This window comes from Scyliorhinus torazame, chromosome 3 (genome assembly GCF_047496885.1).
Source record: "Scyliorhinus torazame isolate Kashiwa2021f chromosome 3, sScyTor2.1, whole genome shotgun sequence".
Lineage (NCBI taxonomy): Eukaryota > Metazoa > Chordata > Chondrichthyes > Carcharhiniformes > Scyliorhinidae > Scyliorhinus > Scyliorhinus torazame.
The window spans coordinates 340,072,105-340,092,288 of NC_092709.1; the positions used below are offsets into that span (position 1 = coordinate 340,072,105).

General features: G+C 46.5%; 1 protein-coding gene across 1 annotated transcript in view; it reads left to right on the top strand.

Annotated features, from left to right (window-relative positions):
• Positions 1 to 2,848: 2,848 nt before the first annotated feature.
• The window catches only part of pcgf1 (polycomb group ring finger 1), a 74,710-nt gene continuing 57,374 nt past the window's right edge, over positions 2,849 to 20,184 (top strand). Inside the window, exons 1-2 of the mRNA XM_072497710.1 lie at positions 2,849 to 2,971; positions 12,956 to 13,061. Coding sequence (XP_072353811.1) covers positions 2,885 to 2,971; positions 12,956 to 13,061 — 193 coding nt within the window. The 5' untranslated portion in view covers positions 2,849 to 2,884. The remainder of the gene's footprint in view (positions 2,972 to 12,955; positions 13,062 to 20,184) is intronic.

The window sequence follows — 20,184 nt, forward strand, 5'->3', positions numbered from 1 at the left end:
TGCATGCCAACAGCAAGTTCAACACCATCCAGGATAAAGCAACCCACTTGATTAGCATCCCTCCCCCACTGCACAACAGCAGTGTACAATCTACAAGATCCACCTTCCCCAACAAACCTTTCTTACCACCTAGAAGCACAAGAACAGATGCAGGAGAACACCATGACTTCTCAGCGGATCAAAATCCTGGAGCTCACTTCCACACAGCACTAAGGTTGTACCTAAAAGTGAGCCTGCACCACCACCTCGAGGAAAAATGAGGATGGACAACAAATGTTGTAATGCTCACATACCAGGAACGAATAAATAGAGAAAAATGAATTCATATTAATAAGGAGGTAGTACACACAAACTTGTAGGTTTGATGAATCCCCTGTACTGGACCAAATGAGCGGAGTGTTTGAAGGAGGTGGCAAGAGAGATTGTCAATTCATTGATGGACTTTCAAAATTCTGTAGGTTCTGGTTCCTGCAGACTGGAAATAGCAAATGTAACCACTATTTGATGTCAGTAAAGGATGTGATAACTGGACACTTAGAAAAATAACTTTTTGATGGGGATGTGCTGAGAAGACGCACAAAAGATGGCTCCTCTGAGATTTAGGCAGCTCAAAATAGCCCACTAAAGTCGGGGAATAAACATTCTTCGCCCTCTTCCAACAACACCAGGACTAGATAGGCCGAGCAGCAGCAGCTCCAGGGGCCGAAAAGCAGCAAAAGCCTGGAGAGACTAAATCGAGATGGCAAGCCTGCGGGGCAACGAGGCCTCCGCCACGCCTGACTGAGCGGGACCACCAGGCCACATACAAGAGCTTTCCCCTCCCCTGACAAACAGATGGAAGGAATTCCTTACAAAGGAACTGCAGGAGCTCATGGAGGCCATTAAAGCAGAGATGAGGGCAACGGTCAGTGACAGTTGTAGAGGCACTGATCACACTGCAGGCCGCCTTTAGAAAAGACAGAGGGACGGCTGGAGACCCAGGACACAACCATAAGAGTGATGGAGAAGTGACCGGATCGCTGCATTGGAAACGGAAATGGCAAGGTTGGTGGCTGCACAAGGGATGCTGGGGGGGGGGGGACCGGAGAAAGGTAGAGGATCAGGAGAACCGATTGCGGCGCCTGTACCTACATTAGTGCGCCTACTGGAGGGAACCAAAGGCAGGGACTCCACGGAATAAATAGCTCACATCGCCAAGCCACCAGAAAGCTCACATCCCCAAGCCACCAGAAATAGACACGGGTCACTCTGGCCCAAGGCTGGGGAACAATCATGGGCCATAGTCACAAAGCTACATTGATACCAGGACCGGGAAGAATCCTGAACTGGGCCAGACAGACAAGATCCTGCAGCTGCGAGGGAATCTTACAAAGGAAAGGAAGATGTGGGGGGCCTGGCCTTCCCAAACCTACAGTTCTACCACTAGGCAGCCACAGCAGAAAGCCAGTTCTACCACTAGGCAGCCACAGCAGAAAGCGTGAGGGTATGGGTGAAGGAACCGGGCGTGGAATGTGTGAGGCTGGTCGTTCCTGCAAAAGATGTCCCTCTGCGCCCTAGTCATGACCGCACACTCATCCCCCTCCGACCAAACAAGAAAGCCAAGTGGTGGAGGCCATGCTCCGAACATGGTATCACTTTGGCCTAACCCAATGTCTGCTATGGCCCCCATCTGTAACAACCACATGTTCACACCCACAACAATGGACGCCGCCTTCCAAAGGTGGAGATGGGTCGAGGGGACTTTTTTTTTTTTTTTTTATTGGCATGTACACGGGTGACAGACTAGCGACCCTTGAGGAACTCCGTGGTTCCAATTACCTACTTTCTCAGTAGAGAAACTACGCCGTACCCCTCGATGCCAAAGCTACTTGAGAAACTGTTGGACGTGGGCAACCTAGAGAAGGGGAACTGTGGGCGTCTGTACGAACGGCTGCTGGAAGAAGTCTATTTTGCTCCCACCCCCGTCCCGGCTGAGATGTGGGAAAAATGGGAGGAAGAACTGGGCAAAAGAGGTGGGGTAGGGGAATCTGGTTCGAAGCACTGCACGCGGCGAACTCCACCTCCATGTGCGCAGGGCTGAGCCTGATGCAGTTAAAGGTGATGCACAGAACGCACCGAGCCAGATTCCGTTTCCAGAGGTGGAGGCCCTTGAAAACCAATGATATGCTGTCAACATGAATTAATGAATGGGAAATCATGCTTGACAAACCTTTGGTGCTTTTTGAGGGAATGTGAATTGTGAGGAGGATGGAAGGAGGCTTCAAGGAGATTTGGACAGGCGAGGTGATTGGGCTAGATGGTAGATAATGGGCAGCATGGTGGTGCAGTGGGTTGACCCTGCTGCCTCACGGCACTGAGATCCCAGGTTCGATCCTGGCTCTGGGTCACTGTCCGTGTGGAGTTTGCACATTCTCCCCATGTTTGCGGGGGTTTCGCCCCTACATCCAAAGACGTGCAGGTTTGGTGGATTGGTCATGCTAAATTTCCCTTAGCGTCCGAAAAGGTTAGGAGGGATTGGGTTACGGGGAGGGGTTGGAAGTGTGGACTTAAGTGGGGTTGTGCAGACTCAATGGGCCGAATGGCCTCCTTCTGCACTGTATGTACTTCGTTCTCAGTACTTCATTGGAAATTGTACGTGGCTCTGGTGCAGTAGTCTAAGTGTGTTGATCTGATGCTGGACATTGTTCTCCATGCTCTGTTAGGTGTCTAATTAGTATCATGCTAGGTCTGATCATACTGTTCGATGGTGTTTCTGCACTTCACTGAACCTTGCGTCCTGCTGACCCACACCTGCAGCGCCCCAGTTGTCCCGCGACCGTCCGCGTTGCGTGGCACGTAAGGTAACGCAATGACGTTCCGCTCAGACGCAAGGTGACGCAGCGCCATGGCGGTTGACGCTCCGATGGCGAACGCGATGCGGCTCAGGAACCAGCTTCAGACCGTCTACAAACTGGACCCCCTTCGGAACGAGGTGTGACGTGAAGCCGGTCGGTCGGGGGAGGATCGCGTTATGGTCTCCGGCGATGAGTCGGTCGCCGGTCCGGTTTCCTCTTCTCAACCGTTGCGATCGAGTGGGGGTGGGGAGTGAGGTCCGGCGTCTGAGAGACGGCGCACGCGTGGTTGCCTGGTTGGCTGTGCGCGCACGCGCTATTGGCACAGCCGGTTTGTGACCGGCGGACTGCGCATGCGCAGTTGACGGCCGGTGGGTTGCCGGCGGGCTGCGCATGCGAAAGGTCACTGGCACCGGACGTGGCGCATGCGCATCGTGCAGCAAGTCACTTCGCCACAATGCGCATGCGTCTGTTCTGACACCAATTGTTTATCGAGTTGCAAAATCAGCTGGAAGTCGCACCGATCCAGTGAACAACCTAATGACAATCTTGTGAAATTATGGCTGATTTTCAATTTCTGCCCACTTTTTTTTTTCGGATATAAATTTATTTGCCCACATGTATAATGGTAATTTCCTGTGTAAACTTGCCATGCTGTAATTACATAATCCTGCTGTTGTTGACACTGTAGCACCCCCTTCACCTTGCCCAGTTGGAAAGATGACACCCACAGCGGCACAAAACATGGAAACAGGAGGAGGGCTTTCAGTCCATCAGCAGTAGGATCATGGCTGTTACCTAGCTTGTTTCCAGGTCACTAAATTCACTAATATAGAATTCCTACCATGCAGAATCATAGAATTTACAGTACAGTACAGCCCATTTGGCCCATCAAGAGTTTGCAACGGCTCTTGGAAAGAGCATCCTACCCAGGCCCACATCTCTACCCTAGCCCCATACCCCAGTAACCCCACCCAACACTGGGCAATTTTGGAAAAAAATGAAGGAGTCCATTTGGCCTGCAGGAACTCTTCACAGAATTTACAGTGCAGAAGGAGGCCATTCGGCCCATTGAGTCTGCACCAGCTGTTGGAAAGAGCAGCCTACCCAAGGTCAAAACCTCCACCCTATCCCCATAACCCAGTAACCTCACCCAACACTAAGGGCAATTTATCGTGGCCAATCCACCTAACCTGCACATCTTTGGACTGTGGGAGGAAACCGGAGCACCCGGAGGAAACCCACGCGCACACAGGGAGGATGTGCAGACTCCGCACAGACAGTGACCCAAGCCGGAATCGAACCTGGAGCTGTGAAGCAATTGTGCTATCCACAATGCAACCAAGCTGCCCTCTTGTTTTACCTTCTTCTAATGAGACTCAATTGTCCCATTGATTGGAGGTGTCAAATACAACTTTATTGCTAATTATTCACTTTAATACACTCTCATAAGAACTGAATCAAAACGTTTCTTGCAATCAAACATAAAAGCATAAAGAAATCACTTTAACAAACAGATAGATGATTCAGGAAGGCAGAATTTCAAGAATGAGATCTCGGTCACAAGGTCTTACTTTAAGGGAATCCTTAGCTATGGTCTAATCCCTCATTTACACTTATTGGTCTCTAATTCTCAGCTGAGACCTCCTGATTTGTTCAAATTGAACAGTGTTCAAACTTTTTTTCCGGGGATTCATTTTTACCAACCGGCCAACCTTCGGGACCCTACGCCGGCCGACCTGCGCGACCCACCATTTTCTCTTACCTTGTTTGCTGCTGACGTAAATGGAGGAAATGGTTTTGGGTCCCTTTGGCCTTCGGACACGCTCCTCCAATGGAACCTGTTGGATGAAGGTGAAGCCTTCCGGTGTCGGAAAGTATGCAGTCTCCTTCTGTCCAAAGTTCTGCATTTTTTTTCCTGTAAAATTTTATCAAATAAACCCCCCCCCTTCCCCCTGTACTGCTGCAGCTCTTGCACGCAGATTTGCACGATCGGGAGCTCTGCGGGTCACGCCCCCGTGTTTGACAATGCCTGAAATAGAACATAGTGCAGAAGGAGGCCATTTGGCCCGTCGAGTCTGCACCGACCTACTTAAGCCCTCACTTCCACCCTATTCCCCCTAACCCAATAACCCCACCTAACCTTTTTGAATGCTAAGGGCAATTTAGCATGACCAATCCACCTAACCTGCACATCTTTTGACTGTGGGAGGAAGCCGGAGGAAACTCACGCAGACACGGGGAGAATGTGCAGACCCTGCACAAGACAGTGACCCAGCGGGGAATCGAACCTGGGACCCCTGCGTTGTGAAGCGCAGTGAAAATCGTTTATTGTCACAAGTAGGCTTCAAATGAAGTTACTGTGAAAAGCCCATAGTCGACCCATTCCGGCGCCTGTTCGGGGAGGCTGGTACGGGAATTGAACCGTGCTGCTGCCCTGCCTTGGTCTGCTTTCAAAGCCAGCGATTTAGCCCTGTGCTAAACCAGTACTAACAACTATGCTACCGTGCTGCCCTAAATAGCTGTCTGTTACTTAAAAAGAGGATGATTTATTAATCAAGTATTGGCCATTACTTTGGACACCACTCAATCTTAATTAAGTGTCTACGTGCGCAGCCTCATGAGAATAGTTTTCTCTCATGCCACTGCTGGCCATAGACCTTGCTGTAACTAGAAATACAATAGTCTGTTCATTATATAAAACATTCACTGTAAATTTCCACAGACAAGACACCAGAGTTTAATAGTTGATTCATTATCTAAATCAATGACTATTTTCACAGTCAAGACATTTAAAATAATTTCATTCTTTAGCTATGCATTCAATTAGCACCCAAAACCCGTACAAAGTTATAACTCCCCAAAATACAACAGCATCAACAAACAAAAGGGAACCCCCAGCCGCCACCTTCTGGCAACATACAACAACTATATCCTCCAACCTGTACAGATGCAGCTCCTCCATTCCGCACCAACTCTCAGTTCTCCCCAGTTTTTGGTCCCTCAAAAGTCATTCGCCTCTTGTGTTTTGAAAAAGTACTCCCAGCCTTCGAATGTGACCCACAGTTTTACCGGGTACAGCTCCCGAACTGCATCTTCCTTCGGTAAAACATCGCCTTGGCCCTGTTAAATCCTGCATGCCTCTTCGCCAGCTCTGCACCAATATCATGAAATATTCTGACATCGTTTCTCTCCAATTCGCAGTCTCGCTTTTCCCTGGCCCACCGCAAGATCTGTTCCTTCTCCACCAACGGCGGCTCCCCCGCTCTCCCCTTAAAGACCTATGGGTTCTGTCCACCTCTGGGGCCTTGTCCAGTGTTCCATCAGCCCGGTCAACAACCTTGACACATTTTTGTGGCACTTATTCTGGCAGCCCCACAATCCGCAAGGTTCTCCTGGACGTGTTTCCCTGCTCTTCCACTTTCACCCTCAATGACTTGCACAAGTACCCCAGGAACCCCACCTCCAGGACTGGCACAAGTGCCCCAGGACCCCCACCTCCAGGAACACTATCCGGTCATTCTGCTCAATCACCAATGTCTCCGCCTCTCGTATCTTCGTCCTTTGTGCTTCTCCACTCTCCATCGATCCTCGCAGAAGTGCTACTGCTGCCTCGATGGCCTTCGACCAGTCCCCATGCATCTCCTTCCTCTACTGTTGAAATTCGTCTGATGGAGGCCATCAACTGCTCCATCAGGGCCTTTCCCACTGGCGTTGACCCTTCCTCCTCCGCCATTTTCACAATTGTTGCTGCACCACAGATCCCCTCCAATTCCTTAGACAAGCATTTGAGTGTTTACCGGGAATGGTAGCCAGTAGACATAACAACTTGGGGAAACCTCTTCCTCTACACCTATTGCACCACTTTCCTGAACGAGCTACCCCACTTAGGGGTATAAAGTGCCCAAACCAATGCCAGAGCTGCCCTGTGTGCGACCACTCACTCCATGGCTGCCACCAGAAGTCTCTACTCCCCTCAAGAGTTGTACCATTGAGACTATATTATCTCCCCATGTTTCTTCTACCAAGATGCATTACCTCACATTTCGCTGAATTGAAGTTCATCTGCCAGGTGTCTTTCCATTTGGCCAACTTGTCAGTGTCAGTTCTCCCCGTGTTTGCGTGGGTTTCGGCCCCACAACCCAAAAGAAGTGCAGTGTAGGTGGATTGGCAACCCTAAATTGCCCCTTAATTGGAAAATGAATTAGGTACTCTAGATTTAAAAAAAAAAAATGTCTGACAAATTTAATCGAGTTCTTTGAGGTGGCACAGGCAATGCATGAGGGTAGTACCATGGATGTTGTATATTTGGATTTTCAGAAAGCATTTGATAGTGTCACATGGCAAGTTTGTCAACAAATTTAAATCTGCATATCTTTGGACTGTGGGAGGAAACCGGAGCACCCGGAGGAAACCCACGCAAGGGTCCCTGACTTGAGGAGAGAACGTGCGGACTCCGCACAGACAGTGACCCAAGCCGGGAATCGAACCTTGGACCCTGGAGCTGTGAAGCAATTGTGCTAAGCACTATGCTACCATGCTGCCCGTGTTACGGGGAAAGGGTGGAGATGTGGGTTTGGGTAGGGTGCTCTTTCCAAGAGCCAGGGTAGACTCGATGGTCTGAATGGCTTCCTTCTGCACTGTAAATTCTATGTAATATGGCGGCCATCAGATTTCCCACTATTGATGGCAAGCTGTAGTTTCCTAGGTTATCCTTTGCCCCTTTTTTTAAAAAATAAATTAAAAAATTTAGAGTACCCAATTCATTTTTTCCAATTAAGGGGCAATTTCGTGTGGCCAATTCGCCTACCCTGCACATCTTTTGTAGGGGCGAAACCCACGCAAACACTGGGAGAATGTGCAAACTCCACACGGACAGTGACCCAGAGCCGGGATCGAACCTGGGACCTCTGTGCCGTGAGGCAGCAGCACGAACCGCTACGCCACCATGCTGCCCGCCTTTGCCCCTTTTTTAAACAACGGCGTCACATTTGCAACCTCCAGTCCCCTGGGAAAATCCTGTGTTCAGAGAGGCCTGGAAAATTTCTGACAACGGCTCCGCAATATCCCTCGTCTCTCTCAGCAATCTAGGATGCAACCCATCTGTGTCTGGCAACTTCTCTACCTGGAGTGCTGAAGTGAAAAGCAGTCACTGATTTTGGTTTTGGCGGAAATGAGAATATTGCTTCAACACATTGAATCAACATGCTTCTGGGACACTCCTTCTTGGTAGCAAGGGCCTAATCATCTGCAGAGCCAAACTTCTAGAGATGGTAGGAGGCATGTTGTTCACATTGATCTTGAAGAGGATTGGAGTTAAAAACTCCAATCCTTGAAGTCAAGTCTTGAAGACTTGAGGCTGTTTTTGTTAGAGAGAAGAAGGTTAAGAGGTGACTTAATTGAGGCATACAAGATGATCAGAGGATTGGATAGGGTGGACAGTGAGAGCCTTTTTCCTCGGATGGTGATGTCTAGCACGAGGGGACATAGCTTTAAATTGAGGGGAGATAGATATAGGACAGATGTCAGAGGTAGGTTCTTTTCTAAGAGAGTAGTAAGGGCGTGGAATGCCCTGCCTGCAACAGTAGTGGATTCGCCAACACTAAGGGCATTCAAATGGTCATTGGATAGACATATGGACGATAAGGGAATAGTGTAGATGGGCTTTCGAGTGGTTTCACAGGTCGGCACAACATCAAGGGCCGAAGGGCCTGTACTGCGCTGTTATGTTCTATATGTTCCATAATTCGGGGTTCTGGTGACACTTGTTTGGTCTCACTGCAAGACCTAGAACATCGAACATATAGTGCAGAAGGAGGCCATTCGGCCCATCTAGTCTGCACCGACCCACTTAAGCCCTCACTTCCACCCTATCCCTCTAACCCAATAACCCCTCCCAACGTTTTTGGTCACTAAGGGCAATTTATCATGGCCGGTCCACCTAACCTGCACGTCTTTGGATTGTGGGAGGAAACCGGAGCACCCGGAGGAAACCCACGCAGACACTAGGAGAACGTGCAGACTCCAAACAGACAGTGACCCAGCGGGGAATTAAACCTGGGGACCTGGTGCTGTGAAGCCACAGTGCTATCCACTTGTGCTGCCCTTTATCTTCGGAGCGTTGAATGATCCCACTTGGAGCCAGTCACTTGTGGGGTTTGGCAGCCTTCAACAGAAGACATGTTGCCACATATGCTGATGGAAGGTTGATGACTGCAACACTGTCTTGAACATGTATTGGTAGCCAGTCTCAATGTGGGGAGTACTTGGTCAGTGCGACTCGTACCGTGTCTGAATCCACTTTGCTCCTTTAAGGAGAAGCAAAGAGCTGTGGATGCTAAATACACAATGCTGGAAATACTTAATTCTGACGAAGGGTCACAGGCCTGAAATGAAATCTTAACTGTTTCTTTGCTGCCATGGCCTGCTGAGTATTTCCAGTATTTTCTGATTTTTATTTCCTCAAAGGAGGTTGGGTACAGGAGTGATGTGATCCTGGCCAGGAGGAGACTATCAAACAGTTGTGAAGAGGTACATAGCTGAGATACTGGCTGGATCCTCCGCAAGTTTCCCTGACTTGAGGATAGCAATGGTCTTAGTCTCTCTCCCGATTGATGGAATTACAACAGTTGCACAAATATTAGTACGGAGAGAAACCAAACCAGTTTTGAAGCACATTTTGACAAATGGTGCAGCCTCTGTGCTGACGCTAATATCGCTAATGAGTGATCTGATGGTAGAGCCTCCAGGATTTGACATTCCTCAAACAGTGGCCTACATTCAACAGGATCCCCACACTCCATGCAAGGAGATCACACCGCCTCCATGAACAGAACCACAAGGATAGCCCAGCTTTTGAATGTAGTCACCTGGTCAGACTCCTTACCACATGTTTTATGACCTAAGAGGCCCTTCAGCTCATTGTGCTTGTGCCAGCCAACAAGCACTTAACTGTTTTAATCCCATTTTCCTGGACCATAGCTTTGTATGCTGTGGTGTTTCCAGTGCTCATCTAAATGCTTCTGAAATGTGAGAGTCTCCGCCTCGATCACCCTTTTGGGACAGTGAGTTCCAGATTCCCACCACCCCGTCTATGTCCCTTATTATAATTGTGTACACTTTGATCAGGTCCCCCCTCAGCCTTCTCTGCTCCCAAAGAAACCAACCCCAGCCCAACCAGCCTCCCTTCATAGCCGAAGCACTCCAACTCTGGCAATATCCTGGTGAATCTCATCTGCACCCTTTCTAGTGAAATCACATTAGGGTGATTTTGAGCCCTCTCACCATCCGTGAGAAACTTTTGTGTGGACTTGAAATCCGGAGAGAATCTTCAATTTAAAAAAAAAAAAGTGATTCTCTCCGGCGTGATCGGATTTTGGAATTGTCTGTTTGCCCCTCCCCGAACCCCGGGTGGAGTAAGGAGCCCTCACTCTCACTCTCCAAACCTTCACCCCCTCTTGTAATCTTGAACCAGTGCCGGCATGAGGACATGCCGACATCATTTAATAATAATCTTTATTGTCACAAGTAGGCTTACATTAACACTGCAGTGAAGTTACTGAAAATTCCCTAGTCGCCACATTAAAGTGCCTGTTCGGGTACACCTGAGGGAGAATTCGGAATGTGCAATTCACCTAACGGCACATTTTTCGGGAGGAAACCTGAGCAACCAGAGGAAACCCACGCAGACACTGAGAATGTGCAGACTCTGCATAGACAGTGACCCAAGCCAGGAAGCGAACCTGGGACTCTGCCGCTGTGAAGCAACAGCGCTAACCACTGGACAACTGTGCCGCACACCAAGTTTGTCCAGGCGTGAGGCAGTCTGGATCCCACCAGGGATCCCGAGGTAAGTATAGCCCCTGGGGTTGGGGGGAGGGGGGGGGGGGGGTGGTGGTGATAAGAGGGACTTGCTGCCTTCAAGAATCTTTGTACGTGCACCCCAAGGTCCCTCTGGTCCTCTACTTCCTAGTGTCGTCCTTTTCATTGTGTATTCCCTTGTCTTGTTAGTTCCCCAAAATGCATCACCTCACATTTTGCACATTTTTAGTGTTGCTGCCACGAAAGACTTCCTTTGATCTTTTCTTGAAGATCTTCCCTGGAAGGTCAGCAGCCAGAAGGGTAAAGAAACCAAGTCTTATCGAGTGAGCTTCCACAAGATTGTACATATGCATGGTCATTTCCAGTGATTGTCTTTCTAAATACCCTGCATTAGTAAGAAGAGGAATCCACAGGGATATATATTTTTTTGATTTGCAGGCAGTGTAGGCTCTGAATTTTAAACTGTTATCCTCTCTGTGGGCACTGTGATGTTTTCTGCCCCCCTCTGGATCTTCCTTGCCAGGGTTCGATGGATGCAAGGTTCCTCCTCTAGAGTTAGTGTTCAATTGGCTGGGATCGTGAATGCTTATTGACGTTTGATTGTAGAGGACATCACAGTCTGGATGATTAAAAGTAATTCTCACACCACCATTAGCTAGAGAGTTTCAGAATGGTGTGTCACATATAGGACGGTGAAAAACAGTGATTTATAGTTTCAAGTCAGGATGATGTGTTTTTTGGAGGGGGAACTTGCAGGTGGCGGTCTTCCCATTCGTCTGCTGCCCTTGTCTAGCCTTTGGCAGGTGCTGTGGAAGGAGGTTTGGCGAGTTACTGCAGTGCATCTTGGAGATGATAGACACTACTACTTTGCGTCAGTGGTGAAGGGAGTGAATGTTTAAGACGTGGGATGTGTGCAATCGAGCGGGCTGAATTGCGTCCAATTTCTTGTATTGTTGGAGCTGCACACTTCCTGGCAATTGGAGCGTATTCCATCACCTCCTGACTTGTGCCGTGTAGATGGTGGACAGGCTTTGGGGAATCGGGTGGTGAGTTGCTGCAGAATACGCCTCTATTGCAGCCATAGTATTTATATGGCTGCCCAATTGCATTTCTGGTTAATGGTAATCCCCAAGATGTTGATGGTGGGGGTTTCATGTTTACCTATTGAATGTAAAGGAGCAATGGTTGGATTCTCTCTTCTTGGAGATGGTCATTGCCTGGCACTTGTGCAGTGCAAACTTTGCTTGCTAGCCAAATCCTGAATGTTGTCCAGATCTTGCTGCATTTGCACTACTTCAGTATCTGAGGAGGTGTGACTAGCTGACCATATTTGTGCTGATCCTCTATCCTGTGCCTCAGGCTGGGGTGTAGCTCCATGGTGTCCTTTAAGTCCAGAGGGTTTATTCCTCAGAGTCTGGATAGGGAATATTGATTAACTGATCCACCGCATCCAGTTGCACTGGATTTCACCTTCCACGGCGGGATAGTGATTGACAGACATGAACCCTGGTTAGCTTGCCCATCCCTAACTCTGGTACTGTGGCAAATTGTAGCAGTCGCCTTCTCGTCTCTGGTGTCACAGAATTATACGACATGTAAGGCGACCATTCAACCAATCTATCCCTGTTTCCTGCTATAAGATCCTGCTTTAACCTTCGGTCTGTAAGGAATAAGCCCAATTAAAATACTCTGGGTGGTCTGACTGGGCAGAGTGGTCTAGACTGGAATGGGAGCTCCATTTCCCTCCCCACTGGTCTGTAGATCTCTGAGGAAGTAATCTGAGGCCGAATATCAAACAGAATTGAAAATATAGTCCGTCTAGACTGAGGGCAGGCTCAGAATGGGTAAAAGTTGAGCATTACATCAGACCTCTACTAAGTCCCTGTTCTGTTCTGGTTTGGCTTGCCTCCATAGAGGTAGCAGTAAAGCATTACAACTCTTTTTCTTTCATTGAATTACAGAATCTGATAGCACAGAGTCCATCTGCCCCATTGTCTCCATGCTAGCTCTTTGAAAGAGCAATCCAATGATTTATGCTTTCCCTTTTGAAACCTACCTTTGAATCTGCTTTTACTACACAGGCAGTGTATTCCGGATCACAACAATTTGCTGCTTTAAAAAATAAAAGGTCCTATTTCTCCACTTTTGCCATTCTGGTCCTTGAGTTATCTGCCATGTAGATCTGGGCCATAATTGCATGTGCGTGCTTTTTCTTTTGTATTGGTGTCATGAGAGGGTGTTGACGCTGGCCTCCGATTATGATCAATTGCGTGACTAGCGAGGCTGTGCTTTATCATTGGCAGGAAGAAGTAAAAGTGAAGATTAAAGACCTGAATGAACACATCGTCTGTTATCTGTGTGCTGGCTACTTCATAGATGCGACCACTATCACAGAGTGTTTACATACATGTGAGTTTTTGAAGCGAGTATATTTATACAATGAGATACAACCTCGGTGGAAACTTAACATTAAAGGGTGCGTTCAGAACTTCCATGAAATCTGGTCTAGATAATCTCAGGAGAAGGCAGAGAGGAGATGCAAAGAAATTTTCTGCTCACTATTTTCAAACGGGGGATACTTGCTGGAGACACAACCTGGTCAATGGCGAAGCCGTGGGAACTGTTCCCACCTCTGAATATGTTGTCTTGATTTTTCTCTCGTGGCAAGGCCGAGAAATGCTTTTAGAGCCTGCTGGTGATCATCATTTCACCTCTTAAATCTTCTTCTAACATCTTTTTACTGTGTGTGTCTCTCGCGCGCTCCCGTTCCCTCGCGCGCTCCCGTTCCCTCGCGCGCTCCCGTTCCCTCGCGCGCTCTCGCTCTCTCGTGCGTTTTTTCTCGCGCACGAGAGTCTCTCTCTCTCCCTGCACACATTCTCTGTTTTAAAATTAAGACTCATTGCATTGTCTTCTCCAGTAAGTAAGTACTCTTTGACCTGGGTACAGAGCAAGTGGTTACTTTGCTGGAATAATAATTGAGAGCCTGGACTAAAGTCACCAAGTTCAACTCTCTCCTTAGCAACTGGGGAAATAAATTTCAGTTAATTTAGATAAATCCGAATCAAATGCAAATTTCAGTTAATGGTGACCATAGGACTACCCGATTGTCATAAAAGCACATCTGGTTCATTTAGGGAAGGAAATCTGCCACCTTTCCTTGAGGTTGTCCACTCTGAAATTTCTTAGCAAAACACTAATTTATGAAGGCGGCTCACCAAAACATTCTTTGGGATGGACAATAAATGCTCGTATTGCCAATAATGCTGAGATCAGTGTTGTTGTGCACCTGGAGTTGCCCATGAGAAGGTCGTGGATTGTCTTTGTAAACCGTTGCAGTTGGTTATGTCGAATGTGCTATTTGGTAGCAGATTTTAATAATAATACTCGCTTATTGTCACAAGTAGGCTTCAATGAAGTTACTACGAAAAGCCTCTCGTCGCCACATTCCGGCACCTGTTCGGGGAGGCCGGTACGGGAATTGAACCCGCGCTGCTGGCCTTGTTCTGCATGACAAGCCAGTTGTTTAGCCCACTGTGCTAAACCAGCCCCACATATGGCCCACTGGTGAATTTTTGACCTTGTGGCTTCAATTAACATGGGATTTGTTGTGATGAAACTTTGCTTCAAACTGTGTGAATCTGGTGAAGCTCAGGAAATTTCAGATGAGGAAAGACGACCGTTGTGAGGTCTAAATCCAGACTATGTTTAATTCATGATATCTGCCCTTTCAAATTATTATAACACTGATTGCTATAATTCTTTATTCATTTTATTGGTTCATTATTCAATGTCTTATTTCTACTAAAATTAATCAGTAAAAGAATGAAGTTGCATTTCTGTGGCAACCTCCAGTCAAAGCGCTTTCAACCAATGGAGTGCATCGTTATAAAATGTCGGAAACACCAGCAAACAATTTACACACTGCAAGCTCCTACAAACAGAAATGTGATAATGATCAGTTTGTTTTGGTCATGTTGTTTGGGAAACCAGGGCAATCTTCAAATAGCACAGTAAAGAGGTAGATGTCTTCCCAAAATGTTATACCTCCCAACATTACACCATTCCCTCAGGATTGCTCTGGGGGCATCAAATCTAGCTCATGTGTTCAGTGTCTAGTGTGGGGCGTAAACCCATAACCTTCTGACTCTCTAGTGAGTGCCACACATTAAGCCATGACTGAGACAAATTTACAGTATCTTCTGTTTGTAGCACTTTAGAACTCATGGTTGTCTTTGGAATACTGGGTGGCAAAGGTGACTTATGTTCGACGGCACCCTCTTGAGATTCTCTGACCCAAAAGTGCTTGGTCCTGACACTGCTTACTTCCAGTGCTGTCTGTCTCCACTGCTGTCTGTCTCCACTACTAATGTTCTCACCTTGTTGAGCCCAAAATTTTCACGCAAGCTTTTAAAGTTGTGAATCAATTAATATGTTCTCCATATGTGAACTTGACCTCTCATAATAAATGCAGCTGATATTGTTACTTCTTAGCAGTAACTGAATACATTGTAAATCTTAATGTAATTGTGGCTTTTATTGGACCACTTAAAACTCCATATCTCTACAGAAAAGAGATGACTGGAGCAAATTTTGAGTGGTTGTGAAATTTAATCCGGGTTATAGACTGTAAAAAGTTATTGTCAGAGAAAATCTGAATAATGTTTAAAAGTAGTGTGTGTGAGGGGAGCAGGGTTAGGAATAGTGGAACACTGAGGGGGGGGGGGGGGGGGGGGTTGCAGTGGAGAATAGAAACCTAGATGTTGCCCTGAGTATGCTCAAGTTGAGTGAGAACCTCTCCAGGTTGAGTCCCAATGTGTGATTATGGGTCTGCAGTCCTTTTGGGGAGTAAACGTATCAAATTTGTAATATGAACCTTGGTGGTTTGCTGTAGTGTATTCGTTTATAGTACACACTGCTGCCATAATAATAATCACTTATTGTCACAAGTAGGCTTCAATGAAGTTACTGAAGCCCCTAGTCATTATGTTGCAGGTGGGAGGGAGTCCATGTTTAGGTTGGTGTGGAGCACGTGGGTGACAGTGAGTGTTTAGGTTAGTGGATGGGATGCCAATCAAGTAGGCTGCATTGTCCTGACTTGTTGGAGCTGCACTCATCCAGGCAAATGGAGAGTATTCCATCACACTCCCGACTTGTAGATGGTGGACAATTTTGGGGAGTCAGCAGTGAGTTATTGAGTTCAGAATTCCTAATCTCTGACTTCCCCTAGCTTTGAATGGCTGGGCTGGTCCAGTTCAGTGTCTGATCAATAGTAATGCTATTTAATGTCAATGGGAAATGGTTAGATTCTCTCTTGTTGGAAATGGTCTTTGTCTGATCCTTGTGTGGTACAAACGTCACTTTTCACATATCAGCCCAAGCCTGAATGTTGTCTAGACCTTGCTGCGTATGGACATGGACTGCTTCAGCTTCAGAAGTGTTTGAATGGTACTGAACATTCAGCAAAAATCCCTACTTCTGACCTTCTAATGGATCATAGAATCATAGAATTTATAGTGCAGAAGAAGACCATTCGGCCCATCGAGTCTGCACCGGACCTTGGAAAGAGCTCCCTACTTAAGCCAATGCTTCCACTCTACCCCAGTAACACCACCTAACTTTTTTTTGGACACTGGGAGGGGCAATTTATCACAGCCAATCCACCTAACCTGCCCTTCTTTGGACTGTGTGAGCAAACTGGAGCACCCAGAGGAAACCCACGCAGACACAGGGAGAAAGTGCAAACTCCACACAAACAGTCACCCGAGGTAGGAATTGAACCTGCAGCTGTGAGGTAGTAGTTCTAACCACTGTGCCACCATGGAGAGAAGGTTATTGATGAAGGAGCTTGAAGATAGTTGGGCCAAGCACACTATCCTGAGGAACCCCTGCAGTGATGTCCTGGAACTGAGATGATTGGGACCCAACAACTACAACCATCTTTTTTTGTGCTAGGTAGGACTCCAACCAGTGAGAAGATTTCCCCATTGACTCGTTTTTCCTAGGTTCCTTTCTGCCATACTGCCAGATGTTGTCACATGTGAAGAGCAGTCACTCCCGCCACACCCTGGACTTCTGCTCATTTGTCCATGTTTGGACCAAGATTGTAATGAGATTGTGAACCTGGCGGAACGCTAACTGAGCATTAGTGAGCAGACTATTTCTGCACAAGTGCTGCATTCTAAACATATTTTCATTCACCTGCAACATACATGGATATGAGGTGAGGAAAGCCCCCACTGGTGCAGAACTTTGGGAACTATTGGCCAAAGTCACCTGTTGCTCCTAACCTGTTAAACTTGGCACATGATGTGCTTCAGCTTACTCAAATGTTGAATTCCATATTTTAGATTCTGGTACTTTACCAGAGGGAAGATTATCATTTCCCTGGTGAGGTTCCATTCCATGCCCATGTTATGCCACTCTTCAATTGAACCATAAGAAACTGCAGGACACAACAGACAGGATGGATGCTCCATTCAAAATAGACAACTTTTACTTTGGGGTCTTCCAGTCAAGTCAGCTGATGAGGTGTTAAGTCATGCTCGCTTGAACATTAGAAACACCGCACCTAAAAATGAATCTTCACTCTAGATGGCCAGCTCTAAGAAATAATGATCTTCATTGTCCACTCCCTCAAACATCTATCCTAGGAGCAGAAATAGACCATATGGCCCCATCATTCAGTAACATCATGTGTCCTACCTCCATTCCGCTTTCCCTCTGGCCCCCCATATGAATCCCCAAAAGATCAAAAATGTAACTATCTTTGCTTTGCAGGTGCTCAACAATGGAGCATCCACACACTTGGAGCATGTGTTCCAAAGATTCATCACCTACCAAGTGATGGAATTTTTCTTTGTCTCAGTTCTAAATGATCAATCTCTTATCAAGACTATTGCCACATGTTCTCTATTCATTAGCCAGGGAACACAACCTCCTGATTCTCGACCCTGTCAATCTCCTAAAGAATCATAAATGGAATCACTGCTCCGTTCCCTAAACTCCAGAGAGTATAGACCCAACCTTCAGGGGGAGACAGTAGCATTGTGTAAATGTAAATGGACTAGTAATCCAGAGGTCCAGGTGAATGTTCATAAAATCCCTACAATGCAGAGGGAGGTCATTTGGCCTATTGAGTCTACACCGGCCCTCTGAAATAGCTCCTTACCTAGGCCCAAACACAACACTCCATAACCCCACCTAGGGCCAATTTAGCATAGCCAATCCACCTAACCTGCACATCTACCTTTCCTGGAGGAAACTGGAGCACCTGGAGCATGCAAAAAGTGCAAACTCCACACAGTCACCTGAGGTTGAAAACTAACCTGGGTCCCTGGCATGGTTCTGGGGGTCAAAGGGTGGCATGTGGCGCAGTGGTTAGCACTGGGACTACGGCGCTGAGGACGCGGGTTAGAACCCCGACCCTGGGTCACTCTCCGTGTGGAGTTTGCACATTCTCCCCTGTCTGCGTGGGTTTCACCCCCACAGCCCAAAGATGTGCGGGTTAGGTCGATTGGCCACGCTAAATTGACACTTAATTGGAAAAAAATAAATAATTGGGTACACTAAATTTAGGGAAAAAAAATCCCATCTCAAAAGCTGGTGGAATTTTAAATTTGGAATTATAAAAAATCTAGCCTCCGTAATTGTGACCATGAAAGAAACTTAATCGATTGCTGTAAAAACCCATCTCATCACCTGTGACGATTGGAAGATTTTAGGAAAACTGAATTATAAATATAGGACTGGACGGCACGTGGCGCAGTGGTTGCCACTGCTGCCTACGGCACTGAGGACCCGGGTTTGAATCCCGGCCGCGGGTCACTGTTTGTGTGGAGGTCACTGTCTCTGTGGAGTTCGCACATTCTCCTCGTGTCTGCGTGGGTTTCGCCCCCACAACCCAAAGATGTTCAGATTAGGTGAATTGACCATGCTAAAATTGCCCCTTAATTTGAAAAAACAATAATTGGGTACTCTAAATTTGAAAAAGAAAATATTGGGCCTGGGGGGTATAGTGTGTGGCCATTTTGGATAAAGCTTTGGAAAGAGACTGGGTTTTGGATAAAAAGCTTTAGGAAGGTCGTCTGATCTGGAAGTGTAGTCTGATCTGGCAACTCTGTTTTTTATAAGATCACAGATAACGGCCGTTTTATTCCTAGTAGGATAGAGGAATATTTTAAAAGCAGAGCATTCTTGTCTGAAGACGAGAAAGAGGCTGAAACGAGGTGGCTATTTGAAGATATTCAGCCAGAGTCTGAAGGGGTCTAACAAAAGTCAGAAGCTGTTCTATACCTCCAGTATTACTCTATGCCTTGCTAATTTTAAGATGAATTAAGAGCTGTATGTTTCCTTGTTGTTTAATAGGAAATTGTATAGTTATGTTAAAGGGTAGCAAGATGTTCTTTTTCGGGTGTGTAGTTCAAGTTTAATATTGCATTTATAATAAAGGTTTTGTTTTAGGAATACCAAAGTCCTATTTTCTTCTTGCAATGACTCCTGGAAGAAATCATTTTGCTGCATAGTCTTGAAATAAACTAAAATACTGGGCTTTTGTTACAGTGTCCTAGCCACTGTTGAAGTCTGGTCTGGGATTGTAATAAAATTGAGGCTGGTCAGGGATCAGATTCTTAATTTCTTGTTTGGCTTGGGGGTTATTGAACTTTAAGACAGTGAGTGTGGTGGAATGATTTCATTCCTACAGGTTTTGACGTTTAAGTCGGGAGTGACTGGAGATGGCACTTTCAGTTGCAAAAATGTTCTTAGGGGGTGTGGTGGGGGTTGGGGTTGGAAGCGATTACTTGGGATAGTTTACAAAGGGTGACTAAAGCAAAACGTTTGGGTTTGGCGGAGAAGTTGCAGTTAACCTTAACAAAAAGGGTGAGAAGGTTATTGCTCAATATTTTCAATTTGCCCTAGACACAGCCTGAATCATTAGAATTAGCTAGAATTCAATGATAAATAGAAATGAAGAAATTGGAAATAGATGCAAAGGAAAAGGAGAGATTGACAAAGGCATAAGAAACCGAAAAAGAAAAGTTTTTTTGACAGGAAATAGAAAGGAGGAAGATAACTGTAGAAATGGAAAGGTTAGCAAAGGAGGAAAGGGATAAAGAAAGAGAGAGAATTTGATCTTCAGACCTGACACTGCAAGGAGAACATCAACTTGGCAGAAGCTAAGGACTGTCTGGAGGAAGAAGAAATACTTCCTAGTCAAAAGCTTAGAAGGTGTATGTTTAAAAATATTCAAGCATTTCCAAGATTTGATGAGAGCGATATGAAAGCCTTTTTCATTTCGTTTGAGAAATGGCCTAACAATTGAATTGGCCAAAGACCATGCGGGTATAGTGTTGGTTCAAAAAGTTGGCAGGTGATTGTATCACTATCAGAGGAGGTATCTAGGGATTATGATGAGATGCAGAAAACCATATGAGTGCATCTGAACTAGTGCCAGAAGCCTATGGAACATAAAGTTTTGGGATCAAATGAACAAAATAGGTCAGATATATATATATAGAATTAAACAAAATAATTT